Source organism: Myodes glareolus, chromosome 5 (assembly GCF_982192425.1).
Source record: "Myodes glareolus chromosome 5, mMyoGla1.1, whole genome shotgun sequence".
In the NCBI taxonomy this organism is placed as follows: domain Eukaryota; kingdom Metazoa; phylum Chordata; class Mammalia; order Rodentia; family Cricetidae; genus Myodes; species Myodes glareolus.
The window spans coordinates 98,603,884-98,621,685 of NC_142030.1; the positions used below are offsets into that span (position 1 = coordinate 98,603,884).

Below are 17,802 nucleotides of genomic sequence, written 5' to 3' on the forward strand. Positions count from 1 at the left end.
TCAGGAGTATAGTTTATAAATCACGCTTCTTGGGTTCAAATCCCAGCTCTACCATGTGTCACCTGTGTAAATTACCTCATTGTTGCCTGTGTCAGTTTCCATGTCTGAGGAAATGTGTTGGGGTCATTACAACGATTAAGTGAGCTAGTATTGCAACATACTTCAATCATGTCTGTACTGTAGGATTTGCTGGTTGGGATTTTTGTCACCTCACCACAAGCTAGAGTCATTTGAAAAGAAGAAATCTCAAGAAAATGCTCCTATCAGGTTGGCCTGTAGGCAAGGCTGTGCTGCATTTTCCTGATGAAGGACAGATATGGGAAGGCCCAGCCTTCCACTGTGGGAGGTGCCATCCCTACACAAGTGTTCCTAGGTCACAGGAAAAGCCAAGTGGAGCAAGTCGTGGAGAGGCCACTAAGGAACACTCCTCTGTGGCCTCGGCTTCAATTCCTGCCTCCAGGTTCCTGCCTTGAACTCCTGCTTTGACTTCCTTCAGTAATGAACTATGGTCTAGATGCATAAGCCAAATAAACCCTTTCTTCTCCCAAGCTGCTTTTGGCCAGTGTTTTGTTACGGCAACAGAGATGAAACCGGGGCACAGAAGGAAGCAAAAGTTCCTTCACTAAATCTTGAAAAGGAGAAGAGAAGAGGGACGCAAAGAAGGAATTGTCCGACTATATTCATTTTATAACAAAATGTCGCTCAGCCATTTCCTCATTTGGTACCTGGGGGAAAAAAATCTCTCTGTGTTGATAAGACATGGGCTGTTTACCAGCTCCCTCCCTCCTTGCTACTAAAACCACCTCTTGGTGACTAACCTTAGGTATGGACAGTTTGCGTTTCGGCAGATGTCAGGCAGGTTCGTCCTAGTAGAATCGCTGGGCCAAGGAGAGTGTGCACTTGTGGTGCTGATAGCTGCCGCCACCTTGTAGTCACGGCGTTTACACCTATCTGCCCTCTGAACCAGTGCAGCAAGGAGGACCTGCGTGCAGAGCCCAGGAGATTGGTGCTAATAAGCCTTATGAACTTTGCCCATGTACTAAGTAGGACCTGTAGCTCACTGAAGTTTTAATTTGCACATCTCTTCATGGTGGGGAGGATGAGGAACCCAGCACATGCGCCCAGGCCTTCTTGTCTCATCTATGAACTGTCATCCACTCTCTCCGCTTTTCAGACAAGAACTCCTTACTTATTCCTTACTAACTGCTTGGACCATTTCATGCATTAAGGAAACTTAGTCCTTACAGTAGTTTAGGTGTGCGTGTAGTGTTTGCTTGTATTTGTGTGGGTATACATGTGTGAATGAAGGTGTAGTTACGTGTATATGTATGTGGAGGTCAGAGGGCCATGTTAGGTACGTTCCTCAGTGGCTCTCTACCTTCTTTTTATTTGCTTTGCTTCTCTCCTTCTTAGATAGGGCCTCTCATTGAGTGTGGAGTTCACTGACCAGGCTAGACTGCTTGGCTGTTGAGCTCCAAGGCTCTGCCTCTTTCCACCAGCACTGACTTACAGATGTGCTCTGCTGCAGCCTCTGGCTCTTCTGTGGGTGTGAGGAGTTACGCTCAGTCCTCATCCTTGCATAACTAGCGTGTTATACACTTCCCAGCCACCATTATATTTTGCTTGAAATAATATTTCCAAATTAAGGGTTTTTAACTTTTTTTCAGTTTATATTTAATTACATTTCTCCCTTCCCTTTTTTCCCTCTGTTACCTCTCACAGATCTTTCCCTTCTCTCCTTAAAATTCATGGGCTCTTTTTCACGAATTGTTATTGCATGCATACACACACACATACACACACACACACACACACATACACACACACATACACACACACACACACACACACAAAACCTAAATATAACGCCTTGAGTCCCTATAATGCACCTGTGCATATGCTTTCAAGACTGACCGTTTGTGCCACTGGACACACTGGTGTGCTCCTCCCCACCTCTCCCCTGTCAGCTTCCCTCAGTTGCCAACAGACTTTTGTGTAAGGTTGAGGCCTCGTGGACTTGTCTCTGTTCAGTTTGGCATTGATGTCTTTTCTGTTCAGCTCATGTTTGGGCAGCCATGTTGGTGAGAATGTATGGGTGTGGCTTTTGATATTCTTAGGAGACACAATCTCACAGTAAATTCTTTGGTCCTCTGACTCTTACAGTCTTTCTGCCTTAGATGTGGGAGTGTTCTGTACAAGCACACAGAGGGACTGGACTCCACAAATCTGCATTTTGATTGATTGTGGTTTTATGCTGTGATCTCTGTTGCAAAGTGAAGTTTCCTTGGTGAGGGGTGAAGACTACATGTATCTGTGGGTATAAGAACTAAGGCTTATAGATGGTTGTTAGGGATTATGCTGTCTTAGCAAGTTACTAGCTGGAGATTCTCCTCCAATCATGACTTCACCAGCACTGAGCAGCTGGCTAAATTTTCAGTACTGGGTATGGTCTCTCTCTTGTTGAGTAAGTCCAATAAGAAAGTCACTAGTCACCACCAAAGTACCTCTCCTGCACCCTTGCCTCTCCTGCACCCTTGGAGTTACTATGCCATACTGGTTGTTGATATGGTTCATGGGTGTCACGGATGGGTAGGACTGTCGGTTGCCTCCCCCCTTTGGAAGTTTACATTATTTTTCCTTTTTATTTTTGAGACATAAACACACCACATATATTTAGTATTTTTAAGGTATTTATATTAAAATATTATTACATCATTTCCCCACTTCTCATTCTTCCCTCAAACCCCTCCCATGTCTTTTGTCTTTTCTATCTAGTCCCTCTGATTCTCACCCCCAGGTTCCCTCTCAAACTTGCAGCTTCTTTTTCTTTGATTATTACACACACACACACACACACACACACACACACACACACACACATTAATATAACCTGCTTACTTCACTTAGTGCTACATCTATATCTATATCTACGCCTATGTCTATATCTTTATCTCTGCCCGCTGGGATGGAGTCCCACGTTTTCAAAGCTGGTCACATTGGTACTGGGTAACCAATTAGGGTGTCCATCCCTGAAGACTAGTTCTTCCTCTCCTAGCAGTCATTAGTTGCCTGTAGTTCTCTGTGAGTGGGGCTCTATGAGAATTCTTTTTTCCATCTTAGCCTGTCTTTTAGCCTGTTCAGGTCTTGGCCAGGCAGCCATCTGCAGCAGCATCACAGGGGAAGCTCCCCGGTCTTTCCTTCGGGATATAATCTCACAGTAGACTTTCTGGTCCTCTAGCTCCTACAATTGTTCTAACCCCTCCTCCTAGAAAAACACCCTCTGCTCAAGCCAGGCACCCCATGATCAATAGTTCTCTATATTTTGACCAGTTGTGGGTTTCCAAATCTCCTCCGTCTTCTGCGAAGAGAAGCTTGTTTTGTGAGGGCTGAGAGCTACACTTACCTGTGGTTATTAGGATAAGCATTGAGAATGCTGGGACGGTATTGGGTTTCCTCTAAGATCCATGACCTCACTAGCCCAAGGTAGCTGTTGGTTACTGCCAAGGTCTGAGTGCCGCTGGCGCACCTTAAGAATATCTTGTCACACTAGTGTTGCGGTTCATAGACTTTACAGCTGAATAGGACTTGGTTCCTTTTCTCCTTAGGGAGTTTGCATAGCACGTTCTTCTACTACGGAAGTTCATCATTGGGGAGGGGGCTTTTGGGCTAGCTCTGGCTGGACTCTTCTGAGTCCTGTGTTTTAAGTAGATGGCATCTTCAACAATAGGGACTCACCTTCAACCTCTGGGAGACAATCGAAAGCCACGGTAATAACCTATAATGTTTTGGAAGCCTCTTGGATTCCCTTGACAAACAACTCTAAAGGAGGTTCCTAACGCCTGGAGCTGAGGTATTGTTACATGCTCTATGGCTCTTGGGGGAAAGATTGTCAACCCAAGTGACACAACTTCATTTGGGAGGGGGGACACCACACAGAGATCATTTGTCAGTTCAACTCTCGTGAGGTTTTCTCCTTTAAGTAGCTGGATTGGTGAGCAACAAAATGAAGGTTGGTACAAGAACGTGGCCCACAGGATTGACTAACCAGGACTCATAGGGGCTCACAGAGACTGAAGCAATCAGGAAGCCTGTGTGGGTCTGACCTCGGTCCTCTTCATGTATGTTATGGCTGAATAGCTTGGTGTTCTTGTGGGATTCCTAACAGAGGGAGCAGGGGAGATGGCTGACTCTCTTGTCTACTTTTGGGACCCTTCTCCTTCTCCTGGGTTGCCTCATCCAGCTTTGTTATGAAGATATGCGGCTAGTCTTATTGAAACTTGTTATGCCGTGTTTGCTTGACATCCCTGGGAGACCTGCTTTTCTCTGAACAGGAATGGAAGAAGAGTAGATCTGGGAAAGGGGAGAGGTGGGAGAGGCTGGGTCGAGAGGAGGGAGGGGAAACTGAAGTCAAGATGCAAAATATGAGAGAAGGATAAATAAAAATATAAAATAAAGATAAAATTAAGTTAGGAATATATTTGTAAAACTTAATTCTCTTACAGGCAGAGGAAATGGAAGCTTTTCAGAGACTCCCTGGGAACTGGAACAATGTCCCCTACATATGAGCATTTGCATACTCTCCTTGCATTTCCAGAGCAGCTGCCTTCCAGGATGGCTGACCAGTGCTAGAAAATCAACCCTCACAAGCATGCAGTTACAGGAAAAAAAATAACATGAAATTGCATGTCTTAAAGAAAACTGAAAGTACCTCTTTACCTCCCTTTGAGAGTTCAGACAGCTTGAATCTTTACTACTTCTACACCATACGCCCAAACTGGCAATTCTCCTGGAAGAGGGTTGCAAACCCAAACCACACTTGCCCAGACATCTGCAGGTAATTGCTGGGTAAAGGTCCATGGCTACTTATGAGGTGTGTTCTATCACTCAACTGCCAAAAGTAGCATGCAGATTTGAGACTGTTGCTTCTGAGTACTGTGTCATTAATTTATCTTATCCATCCCAAATCAAAATCATTTGTAGATATAAAAATGGTCACCTACACACACATACCAAATTTCATTGTCTGAAGTCACCACACTCTTGCAAACTCTTCCATCTCCATGTTTAGTTGGCTACTGAATCAATTATGTTCATTATTGTGACCAGATAGACACCATACAAAAAAACAACCAAGGGGTTATTTTCATTCACAAGGACGAGTGTATGTGACATTGTGATATGACACTGTCATCCAGAAATGTGTTGGGCCACATGCATAGCTGTGGAAGGACACTAGACTGGTTGCAGTTTAAGTCTAAGAAGGATACAGTGTAGCATGTAGCAGGCAGGAAGCAGTGTGCAGACAAAAAGTAGGATCAGACTATCAAACCCCAAGGCTGATACCCAACAATCTACTTCCTTGAGCCTCCACCTTCTGAAGGCTCTATAACTTTCCCAAACAGAGTCACTATCTAGAGACTAAGTGTTCAAACACATGAACCTATGAGGGACATTTCTCGTTCAAAATACACTTGCCACCATGTAGTCGGAGACTGTTCTTTCGTTCCTGGCCACCCAGACACAAATAATGACATAGAAACTATATTAATTACAACACTGTTTGGCCAATAGCTGAGACATATTTATAGCTAGTTCTTATATCTTAAATCAACCCATTTATTTTATATTTTGTATTTTGCCATGAGGCTCATTGTTTGTTACCTCTTGCTTCTTGGGCAGCTACATGGCATCTTTCTCTTGACTCCGTTTACTCTCTCCCTGCATCTCTTCTAGCCTGGCTATATTCAGCCCTGCTATAGGCCAAACAAGCTTTATTCATTAAAATAAATTAAAGCAACCAATAAAAGCAACACATATAATAAGGACATCCCACATCATCTCCCTTTTTCTCTCTAATTAAATAGAAAGGTTTTTTAACTTTAACATAATAAAATTACATATACAAAACAGTTATCAAGCAAGAACTATAGTTACAATATTTAGTCCATTTACATTTGGAAAATTAAGGAAAATACTCTATCATCTTTGTCAGTCTAAAGTTTATATCTAATTTATCTTGTATTATAACTAAGAAAAACTATAACTGTCTGTCTTCAACTCCACCAAATACCCCAGAAGGATATATTACCTAAGTAAACAGGAAGTATATTGTAACTTCCAAAACTTGCAAAACTCTAGAGTTGACAGAGACATTTTCTCTGACTGGACAGTCACCCAAAGTTCTTCTGTAATGGGGCATCCATCTTCCGCCTACAGGCCCATAATATCTGGCAGACTTTTCCATGAAGCAATATATTTTAAGCATCAGTCACTTTCTTCTCTGTCCTGCAGAATGTCTGTCAGACTCTTTCATGAAGCAGAAACCCCAAAAGACCATCTCACCTTCTTTCAGCAAGTTCAGCAGTCATTTTTCTGTCAGCCCTGCATGTCCAGTTCATACAGTATACCATCAAGCAGACCAGGCAAAAGCAGTTTCTTGCACAAATGACTAGCAAACTCCATAAGGAGCCTCTTTGATGCCCATCATCCTCTTGAAGTAATTGGTCCTGCCAGAAGCAGACAGGTCTCACTGTTGAAAAAAGACTAAGTTTTTAAAAACATTTTAAATGTCATATTCTGTAGGTCTTTGGAAGGTTGAAGATTATCTAACTAAGTGAAATATATCTCTGAATATCTAGAAAACCTAAATAACATGACTACAAGTTTGATTATTATAAATGACTATTAACCTGTATTTTTAATTATACTTTACATTTTTAAAAGAACATTACAAACACAATACCTTAAGCAAGAGCAGAAATACATATACACAATGCAACAAAATCAAACTTAAATATGTATCAATAAACCAAGATCCATACCAAGATAAACTATTTGTTTCTATATCATATCCCTCATTTAAATGAAAGCAAATACTTATAAATAACTATGTTGGGAATTTGGGCATAGTTTTCTCCAAACTGCTTCCTGCTGTTTGTTAGGCAAAGTATTTTCAGGGTTCACAGAGACTTTTCAGGAGGGTCTTGTTAATTAAACCACATTAGTCTGGAAGGAATTCATAGGTTCTCAACTTCTGTGGAAACAAAAGAAGAACCTCTTCCAAAGCAACATATCCTTAAACCCAAATTTTGAAGTCAAGATACCTTTATGTTGGTTTGACTTAGCAGACCCTGGAATCAAATGTCTCTTTGCAGTCAAAAAATTCAAAGAAAACACAATAATATACATAATCCAGACTCTCTGTGTATATGTAATGTATTTACATACATACATGTAAATATGTATTTACATGGCTTATTTTTCTTTACATCTTTAGTTTATGACTATCTGTATTTTTATATTACTTTTACTGCTTTTTAATGACTTTGTTTTATTTTTTAAACCTATTTCTTTTTTCTACTCTCTCCCAAGTCTCCATATGTTTATCCAACATTGTGACCCATTCAGAGATCTTTTTTATCTGAATCTACCTTTATTGCATATCTATAATCATTTTTTGACCAGGAGCATTTTGTTTTGTTTTGTTTTTAAATGCTAAATAAGTATAGCTTGGACCAACCTAGTGGCTTTGCTTGTTTGCTCTGCCCAGTCCAACATGGGAAAGCCATGTTGACTGTCTTTGTGAGCCATGTTTACTGTCTTTGTGAGCCATGTTGACTGTCTTTGTGAGCCATGTGCGCCATCCCAGCTCCAGGGATGCAGAAGGTCCATGTTGCCCTTAAGCAATTTGTAACATATTGCTCACAGACCCCACTGAAGTGTGGGACCTCCCAAAAGAGCCAGAGTACTGTCAGTATGAACCAGGGAGCCATCTCTCAAAGCAGCCATGCAGATTTTGCTGCTAATGCTGAGTCAGAAAGTCTTCTGTTAATGGAGCCATGCCTCTGCTCCCCATCAGCAAACAGAGCCTATCTGATAAAAAAATAATGCAGCTACCAAGAAGCCATGCTTAACTCTGTTCTTTTGTGTCTAGACTTCCTTTCCAAGCTCTCTCAGTTTTTATGTGGATGTAGCTACCCCTCATTGGTGCACCAATTTGTAGAAAGAGGCTTCTCGTTCCTTCCCGGCTACCCAGACCCAAATAATCACACAGAAACTATATTAATTATAACATTGTTTGGCCAATAGCTCAGGTGTATTTCTAGCTAGTTTTCATATCTTAAACTAATTCATTTTTATTATTTTATATTTTACCGCAAGGCTTGTGGTTTGTTACCTCTTGCTTCTTGGGCAGTTACATGGTGTCTGCCTCCTTCAGCAGCTACATGGCATCTTTCTCTTTGGGCAGCTATATGGTGTCTTTCTTTTTGACTCCGCCTACTCTCTCCCTCTATCTCTTCCAGCCGGGCTATATTCTGCCCTGTTATAGGCCAAAGCAGCTTTATTCATTAAACAATAAAAGCAACACATACACAGAACGACATTCCACATTGCCACCATAATAAGCTCTATTGCAGATGCCAGGAGAGAGTCTGATGATGGGACCTAGGCAAGTTACTAAGTCTTAGTCCTCAGGCTCTGGATCTGTATAGTAAGAAGTCATGGAGCCCTTCCCTCTAGTACTTTCAACTAGACTACTTGGGTTTTTAGCACTGTAGTAAAATGCTTGAAAGAATCCATCTAGGAAGAAGAAAGGCTAGTATTAGTTTAGTTTTAAGAGGACTGTGGAGATCTCTCAGTCAGCAAAATGTATATTTTATGCAAGCATGAGGGCCTGAATTTGATCCCCAGGATACAAAGTTTACACAAATCCATATGTACTGGTTCATGCTTACACTCCTTTGGGCTCATTGGCCAGCCAGTCCAGCATAATTGGAGAGTTCCAGACCAGGTAGAGACCTTCTCTCAAAATTAAAGATGGGTGTTTCCAGAGAACCAACATCTGTGGTTGACCTGTGATCTTCACATTACACACACACGCGCGCACGCATGCACACACATACACACACACACACACACACACACACAGAGAGAGAGAGAGAGAGAGAGAGATAGAGAGAGAGAGAGAGAGAGAGAGAGAGAGAGAGAGAAGCTAGAATGCCACTGTCCCCTTTTAGAACATCTATACTATGACCTGAGACGTCCCCCCGAACCTCACCTCCCAGCAGCACTATGCTGGGGATAAAGCTTTGTCTACACAGGACTTTCCAGAGCACATTAGATCTAAACTTTAGGAAGAGAACTAAATAAGCTGGCACATAGTAGCCATCTGTACAGTGTCTGGCATCCTGCAAGCCTGTGATTTAGCTGTTAAAATTGTTACTGCTTTGAGACAGGTCTTTTTAAATTAATTTTTATTAGTTCAACATTTTTCTCTGCTCCCGTCCCTGCCTTTCCCCCCCCCCTTCAACTCTTCCCCAAGGTCCCTAGGTCTTCTGTAGCTCCTGGTGGTATCTAAATCACAATGTAGCTGAGGATGACTTGAACTCCTGGTCCCCATATTTCTACGTCCCAAGTACTAGGGTTACAAGTGTGCACCACTACAACCAATGTATTCAGTGCTGGGATGGAACCCAGGGCTTCATGGCTGCTAGGGCTTCTATCAACAGTGATATATCCCTAGCCTTGTTATTATTATTATGATTGTTTAACTGTAGTGAATCCTCAGCTTTAAAAAAAAAATATCACATGATCATCAGGAATGCCCTCCTTTGACAGCTCCTCTCTAATTGGACAAAACACCTGTAGTCCTTAAAATGAGTTCCATAGACAGCCGGGTGGTGGTGGTGCACGTCTTTAATCCCAGCACTTGGGGCCAGCCTGGTCTACAAGAGTTAGATACAGGACTACTGTTAAAGCTACAGAGAAACCCTGTCTTGAAAAGTTAAAAAGAAAATGAAAACAAACAAGGTGAGTTCTATGGTATTTTCAGAAAGCTCCTTTGTATCTGTGGTGAGTACACGTGTACATGTGCGTGCATATGTATGTTGTATGCACATGTGTGGGGAAGAGACAGGTCAGTATCAAATGTCTTCCTCAGCTACTTCTCCATATTAGCCGTTGAGTCAGGGGCTTTCTCTGACCCTGGATTAGGTTAGGCCAGTTGGGCGGTAAGTTTCAGGGATCCTCCTGTTTCTGTCCCCCAGCACTGGTACCATAGGCCTGTGTTAGCACACCTGGCTGTTGACATGTGTTCTGGGGAGCCTTAACTCAGGTCCTTGTGATTGCATGGCCAGCACTTTGCCCACTGAGCCACCTCCCAGCCCCTCAGGAAACTTTCTGTTCCCACCATATCTGGCAACAACTTCGATGTCAGCTTATCCAGTGGGCAAGCTGCTTCCTGGAGAATGAAGCTCTCCTGGGCACACTGTTAGTGCCTCTACCTTCTTAAACATAGCGTACCCCTAAAATCGGGGTTCCTAAAATAGAGCCCAGAATTATTCTCTTTGGGATTTGCTCTGTATTCAGAGAATTCTGGGATTTAATGAACTCTTGGTTGGGAGCCATCTCTCTATGGCTACTTACTAGGTATAACAGAGATAACAGTTGGATATGCAGTATGTGGTCCTAGTGCGAGACAGATGGTTTGAACAACAACAAAGGAGGTAAATACCTTTTTGTCTAGAATAAAGTAGGACCTGATTTTAAAAATACACCTTATCATTGGGAAGATGGCTCAGTCAGTAAAGCACTTGCCATGCAAGGATGAGGACCTCTGAGTTTGATCCTCAGAACCCACATAAAAAAGATGGGTGTGGGGGTAGGAAAGATGGTTGAGAGATGTACTGCTCTAACAGAAGTCTTGGATTTAGCTCCCAACACCTCCACGAGGCAGTTCACAACCACCTGCAACTCCAGCTCCAGGAAAATCCAATGCCCTTTTCTGGAGTCTGAGTATACTGCATGCACAAATGCAAATACATCTTGCGCATGCGTGCACACGCGAGAGGGCACACACACACACACACACACACACACACACACACTCAGAAGGGAGGAGACTTGGATTTTAATAGCTCTTTATTCGTGGATATAGCAACTAAAATAGTTGTCAGAACAATTTATCAGAAGCGAAGCAGTGTCTGTCACATTCCCCACAGGTTCTGTGTGACCTCCATGCAATCGCCCAAAAGAACTCTCAGGCTGCAGTGAATCTGGGAGTTCTTGTAGCCCGAGCCATCTCCTAGCTCAGGAGACAAGAACCCTTTCTAACCCTTTCTGTGGGAGGAGTTATGGAAAGCTATGCACTCAGATTTGGGTTCACAGCGATGGCTGGACTGCAGGCCTCACATGCTAACCCCACCTTTCGGGGCCTGTGTTGCAGGGATCATGTACCGGAAGTCGTGCGCATCGTCAGCAGCCTGCCTCATCGCCTCGGCTGGGTACCAGTCCTTCTGTTCCCCTGGGAAACTGAACTCCGTGTGTATCAGCTGCTGCAACACCCCTCTTTGCAATGGGCCGAGGCCCAAGAAAAGAGGCAATTCTGCCTCGGCCATGAGGCCAGGGCTTCTCACCACCGCCCTGCTCTTCAACTTAGCCCTCTGCTTGGCGCACTGCTGAAGCTAAAGGAGATGCCAACCCCTGCTGCATCATCTGTCTGGCCCGCACTCTCTCACCTCCCTGAGTCTCTGCTGGGTGTCCTTCTATTCTGGGTAGACAAAAGGGTCTTTTGTTCCCTTTCAAGTAATGCAAGATTGCCATGCACAAATACTTTGTAAGCTCTGAACCAATTCAGTCTGGATTTCCATGGGTAGTTGAAGAAAACGCGTGGAGCAAAATTCCCAGCTCTTCCCATCCCAATCCGTGTAACCACCGCCAAGGCCATTCTGGAAGAATCAGCCCTTAGAAGTCATTGAGATATGCATCTGCCCTTCCCAAAGCCCGGAGCTTCCATCCTGTCCCTAATGGAGTCACTGTCTATTCGGGGACTGCTGCGTGAAGGTGACTTTGCTTTTGTGGGAGGGAAGAGTCAGTTTCTGCTCAAGGCTTGTGAACTTGATGCTCACACCCCCTGCTCCTGGAAACCATTTTCCGTGGTGGAATCAGTTGTCTGCGGTGACTCAGGACTCGAGAGCTGGGGCTTAGCCTCTCCAGGCCTGGCGTCAGGCTGAAAAGTGCTTAGGAAAACCTTGTTCGTTCTCCTGGAGGAAGAGTTCCGCCGGGAGGCTAGGAAGATGAGGGGGCTGCGGGCGGAGCGGGTGCTGTCCTTGGTGGAGCTGAAGTGGGCACGCAGGCGTTTCTCTTGGTTGGCGTGCTGCAGAGTCAGTCGGCAGCAGAGGACCTGCCAGAACACCTTCCGGAACTGCTGAGAGGACACGTTGTAGAGGAGAGGGTTGACGACAGAGCTGAGGTAGAAGAACGTGTCGGAGAAGGGGAGAAGGATCATGTATGCCTTGAAGTATGACTTGGTCCAGTCATGTTTGGGTTTTGCAGCAGCCATGATCCGCCGAACCTGATTTGGCATCCAACACACAGCCAGTGTCACCACGATCAGTCCTGGGCAGGCAAGAACAGGAGAAAAAAAGAAACGGGGAGAAAAACAGCATGAGAACAAAAATAAATAAATAAAAACCCATAAAATATTCAGTCCTTGGTTCTGTTGCTTACTGGCCAGGAAACGGTACCAATTTTTCACTGCTGTGCTTGACGGCTTCTTTTTGCTACTGGCAAAGGAGAATTTAATGCTGCTTCAAGCTCAGGGGACTTGGCTATGTTAAAGAGCGTTAAATGCTTTCAACAGTGTATTTATACCTGTGGGTGCCCGTTAATTTTCAAAATGTTTTCATTGTTGCGCGTGTATTCAGAAAATATCTCATGTTGGCCATAAATCTGGTTTTGTCTTTTTGTTTCTAGATAGGACCAAAAGCTATAGCCATATGAGATGAAATGGTATTTGCTTTGTAAACAATGACAGGACGAAGAAGACCCAGTGAATTTTTAAGTCAAATGGAAGTTGTTGCTCCTTGGTTCAACAAATATCTTTTATGACAATGATTTAGGATCCAAGTTCAGGAGAAACAAAATCAGGGACAGATTATTATACATAAGTACTACTCAGGCCCCCTCCTTGTGCATGAGACATTGGCTATCTGGACACTTATCTGGATGCCACACCCTTGCATAATCAGTCACCTCTACAGTGCTGACAAACTGAAATTGCAAAACAAGACATATATATACATATATATGTGTATGTGTAGATTAATTAACACACATATATGTATGTCCCAAAAGGTATACGTACCTCTAACCATGATGCATTTATCTCTGTTAATTTTAAAACATTTTCAGAAGCAATGTCCCTTCTACCTTCACATGGGAAAACAAATATCCCCGAACACCCAAATCTCTGAAGCTCTTTTTGTGTACAGACCCTCGGCCTTTGTGACACCGAGCTGCAGTGTGGATAACCAGGAATGATCAGGTCCTACGGAAGAGGGAGGTACCAGCCAGCCCACCCCCCTTCCAGATACTCGTTTGGATGCCCCACGCTTTCATTTCAGCTTACATGATCAGAGCCACCTGGAACTACAAGATGGTGAGACTACACCGAAAAAAAAAGAAAGAAAGAAAAATAAGCCTGGGAATCTTTAGGGCTTTCTCTTTTCTCAAGAAGCTGAGCACCCAGAACAAAAGTTCCCAGGAGAGGGACGGATATCTGAAAGCAGAATTTGATGGGACTGGAGAGATGGTTCAACAGTCAACACCTAAGTTCTGTTTCCGATACCCACAGAAGGCTGATAGCAATGGCCCCTCACTCTATTTGCAGGGGATCTGACACCTTCTGGTCACTTCAGCACCTGGAGTCCTATGCAAATTTTTTTTTAATTTTGCATTTTACAAGTAGTTCTTTCCACTTTGACCCCAATTCTCTGGGAAATTCAGAGAAGTAACAATTGGTAGCCACTGTTTCTTGCCCAGAGTAGAAGGTCAATAGTTTTTTAGTTAATGGCCCAGGGCAAGCAGACATGTTCATGAATGCAGGGTTAGTCCGAGTATCCTTTGACTGGTAGGGGAGGAGCCCTTGAGGGTTCATAACTCAGCTTCTCCCAGAGACAGACGCTTCAAACAAAGCCATCTGTCAGCAGGGAGAGCCTGGGAAACTCAGCTCCTTTGTGAATTTCCAAGGATTCCTTCTGTCGAGCCTCAGCCAGGGTTTTGAGATAAAAACCAATCTGCTTGTTTCTTCGCTTTGAATTTGTTTCTCGGAGAACAGTCAGTAAATCTAAGAATAAAATAGGCAGCGCAACATATTGATCTGATGAAAAGGCTAAATAAATAAATAAATACCATCTCAAGTCAAGAGCTGATTCCAAATCACCTTGTTACCACTGCTGGATAAAAACAACAGAAATAGACACTTTCTGAATTAAAAAAAAAAAACCCTTCCCAGGAACCTGGGACTTTGGGGGGCTCCCAGCCACCAGTGCTGGACTGGTTCTGAAGTTTCAAAGTTCCGAGTGACTGGGTCAGTATTGATTATGAGAGAGAACAGATGCTGGAATGGATACATGGGGAAACTACACATTTCCACTAAGCATCATGGGGGGGTACCCCCACAACCATTACTGAATTTTGCAGAGCAAGTCCAGCCATCATATGAGGATGTATTTGTTAGAATATGTCAATTGGGCGCACAGCTTTCTGTGCGGGCTGTGTGACACTGAGAGGCTGCTCCCTGAGAGTCTGGAAAACTGACTACAAGCTCCTTGTACCTCCCACAGGCTGAACATGAAAGAGTTTTGAGAGGCAACCAAGAAAAGTGATGAGAGAAGGCAGGTTGGAGAGGAAGGGGAGGGACAGTAGGGTAGAGGGGAGAGATCTGGGGGAGAAGAGGAGAGGTGGGGAGGGGGAGGACAAGAAGCGTCCTGAATGACCTCTTGCATTGCATCGCCTTCTGCTGTCTTTACCACCCGCGTACACATCCTTCCACTAGCTCCCTGCATGCACTCACTCAATCCCAATCATCCTGTATTGATCATTCCATCAAAGGAAGGAGATTTTAGTTTAAAAAAAAAAAAGAAGGAGAGGAAGAAGAGAAGAAAGAGGAAGATCAGGGGGAGGAAACCCAGTGTCCAGGTAGGAGAAAAAGGACCAGACTGGGCCAGAGCTTGCTTTGTAGTTTCAGCCAAGATGAAATCCCGGCTGTGAAATTGAAATGAGATAGCACATGGCAGGTGGGTCCATCTGAGTGAGTGGCAGAAATGGGAGAAAAGCTCAGAATTTCTCACTGATAAGGAGCCCATAAGGAGGCAAGGCTTTCTGGCTGTAGAAGTAGGTCGGCAGGACAGTGAGTTCAGACCTGGAAGAAGGGAGACAGGGTGTGAATAGAAATGGGTGGGTTCTAACCAGTACGCACAAGCAGGCCTAGATACATAACCAGGAGTTGGGAAATTAGCTTTCTCTACTCCAGTTTCTATGCCTGGCACTTCCTCCCCACATGGGCTTCTGTCTCCGACAACCCAGAGAGGTCAAAGCAATTAGGACCTTCACTTAACAAATGAGAGACCTCCCTGTCTCCAAAACCTGTCATGCAGAATCCCTTTTCCTCTCAAGATGCAGTACTATCAATTCCTCCTATTTTCAGTTTGGTAAAGAAACACGGGCAAGGTGGCTACAGAGAGGGCTTAACTGTGAAAGTGCCTGACTCCTAAGAGTTCAGGTCTCTGGTCCCCATGTGGTATGGCAAGCCCACCCGTGTTGCCAGCCGTGGAATGTGGAGACTAGGGATTCCCAGAGCAACATGGCTAGTAAGACTGGTCAGATTGGTGAGCTCTGGGCCTGACTGAGAGGCCTTGCCTCTGTGAATAAGGTGGAAGAGCTAATTAGCAAGGATCAACAACATGACATCAACAATGATGCATATGTATGTGCAAGGCCTCCACTTGCACACACATATGCTCCCACACAGGTGTCAACATACATATGCAAACATGCATGTGTGTACATGCACATACCTCACAAAGAGACAGACATGAAAATGTGAAAAAAAGAGGCAAGGAAGTCTTCCTTAACTGTTGCCCATATATAATATCAGTCTACCCATGAAATAACAAGCCATACATTAGAATTTCAATTACACTAAAAATAAAAACAATGACAACAATCAGTGACAATTTTTACAATGCTGCCTAACTCCACACACGTGTAGCTCGATTTCTCATGCAAGTGAAGTATGTAATCATTTTGAAAATAACAACGGTGAGATGTTTTAATTCTTCACTCACCCCGCCCCATGCTAACTCCCCCAACTGCCCCTTCCCCAGACACATACACAGCCTGCCTTTGCATCATTACCAAGCACTGCTGAATCCGAATAGGATTTCTGAATGTGTATCCCTGACTTTTTGCCAGCCCCACACTAGAAACCCTTCTGTAAAAGTGCTGGTCAAATTATTCAAAATCTACATTGTTCTGAAAGTGCAAAAGAAAAAGTGAAAAAAAAAAATGAGACACGTTCTGCATGTCTCATCCCAAGCTCTGACTTTTGGAAACACACAGATCATACCAACTGCCTGGTGGAGCTGTGGCATAACCTTCCCCCACCTCAACTGGACATGAGAAAAATGGCTGCCACTCTGTGTTCAGAAAGATGATTTTGTTCTATGAAAATGGAGCGCTGGATCTACGAGGGGACACCAATGGCAATCTGAGACATATCCACAGGCAGTGTGACTGTCGAGTTAGTTTTTCTAGAACAGGAAGCCAACCATCCCCTTTGTACAAAATTTGTCATTTCATAATGACAGGTAATTGTTCATTTTTACATTTGAAAAAAAATATTCGTCCTTTTCCACGATACACTGTTGGGGACAAATATCATACCTACCACGTCCAGAAGTAACGTTCTCTTTCAGCTGTCTGCAACTGGCTCAACTCCAGTCCCGACTTCTCTATAGCTAACACAATGCTTTAAAGTCTTATTCATGGCTTAATGGAGTGCATTAAAGATTTGACTAAATTTATGTTTGGCTGCAATCAATTTAGACTTGTGTATTACAGTTGGGGAGAAAAATCTATAATGCTTTGGTCTGTGTGCTGCAGCATGGAGCCCACATTTAAACAGTGTGAGTGTGAACTTGAATGAAGATTGGCGAACTGAGCCCTCTCACGTAGAGCAGGTAAACTGTCTTAACTGGATTATTGATAGGTAGGTATTATACCCCAGACAGCACTGCACTGTGGACTTGCAAATACCTTCATATCTTATCTGCTTCTCCACATAAAGCAGTCTGGTTTGGCTCCTCCATCACAACTGTAAAGTGACAAGAGCCATTAGGCAATGACGCACACACACATCCTTGGAAGAATAATGTTTACCAAACAGGTGCAGGGCTGCAGAAATGGCTCAGTGGGTAAGGGGTTTGCCACACAAGTGTGGGGGTTTGCGTTGTTGTCCAGAACCCTCATAAAGCTAGATGCCGTAGTGTGTGCCGCAGGAGGTGGAGACAGGCAGACCCCTGGAACCTCCCTGACCAGATAGCTTGCTGTATGCAGCAGTGAACTAGAGAACCCATCTTGAAAACAAGGTGGAAGGCAAGGACCCAGGCGTCGGAGGCTGTCCTCTAACCTCCACACGCAGTGTGCTTCCTGGCATTTGCACAGCCACACTGACACACATGAGCATTGTCCTAGCTTGGTTTCTGTGCTGCTGTGATAAACACGATCAAAAGCAACTTGGGGAAAAAAGAGGTTATTTCATCTAAAAGGTTAGAGTCCATCATCAAAGGAAGCCAAGGCAGGAACTTAAAGCAGAAACCACGGAGGAATGCCGTTTCCGGATTTGCTCCCAGGCGATGTTCAGCAATCTTTCTTATATAACCCAGGCCTCTGTTAATCCCTAAGATGGGAGGAAAAAGACCACCGACCCAAATCATCATGGTAAAATTAAAGCAAGCAATT

General features: G+C 43.9%; 2 protein-coding genes across 10 annotated transcripts in view; one reads left to right on the plus strand and one right to left on the minus strand.

Annotated features, from left to right (window-relative positions):
• Positions 1-17,802, plus strand: part of Lypd1 (LY6/PLAUR domain containing 1) — a 69,951-nt gene that overhangs the window by 34,234 nt on the left and 17,915 nt on the right. For 5 of the 9 annotated variants that reach the window (XM_085688329.2, XM_048443784.3, XM_048443781.3 and 2 more), the window contains one exon: positions 11,225-12,486. The exons of 1 other annotated variant lie outside the window; for it this stretch is intronic. In XM_085688329.2, the coding sequence (XP_085544455.1) occupies positions 11,225-11,460 (236 nt within the window). In that variant the 3' untranslated portion in view covers positions 11,461-12,486. Of the gene's footprint in view, positions 1-4,502; positions 4,835-11,224; positions 12,487-17,802 lie in introns of those variants that run through there. 3 more of the 9 variants (XR_015001467.1, XR_015001463.2, XR_015001464.2) reach the window with 2 other exon arrangements.
• Gpr39 (G protein-coupled receptor 39) overlaps positions 10,903-17,802 on the minus strand; it is a 197,004-nt gene continuing 190,104 nt past the window's right edge. Inside the window, exon 2 of the mRNA XM_048443780.3 lies at positions 10,903-12,396. Coding sequence (XP_048299737.2) covers positions 11,903-12,396 — 494 coding nt within the window. The 3' untranslated portion in view covers positions 10,903-11,902. The remainder of the gene's footprint in view (positions 12,397-17,802) is intronic.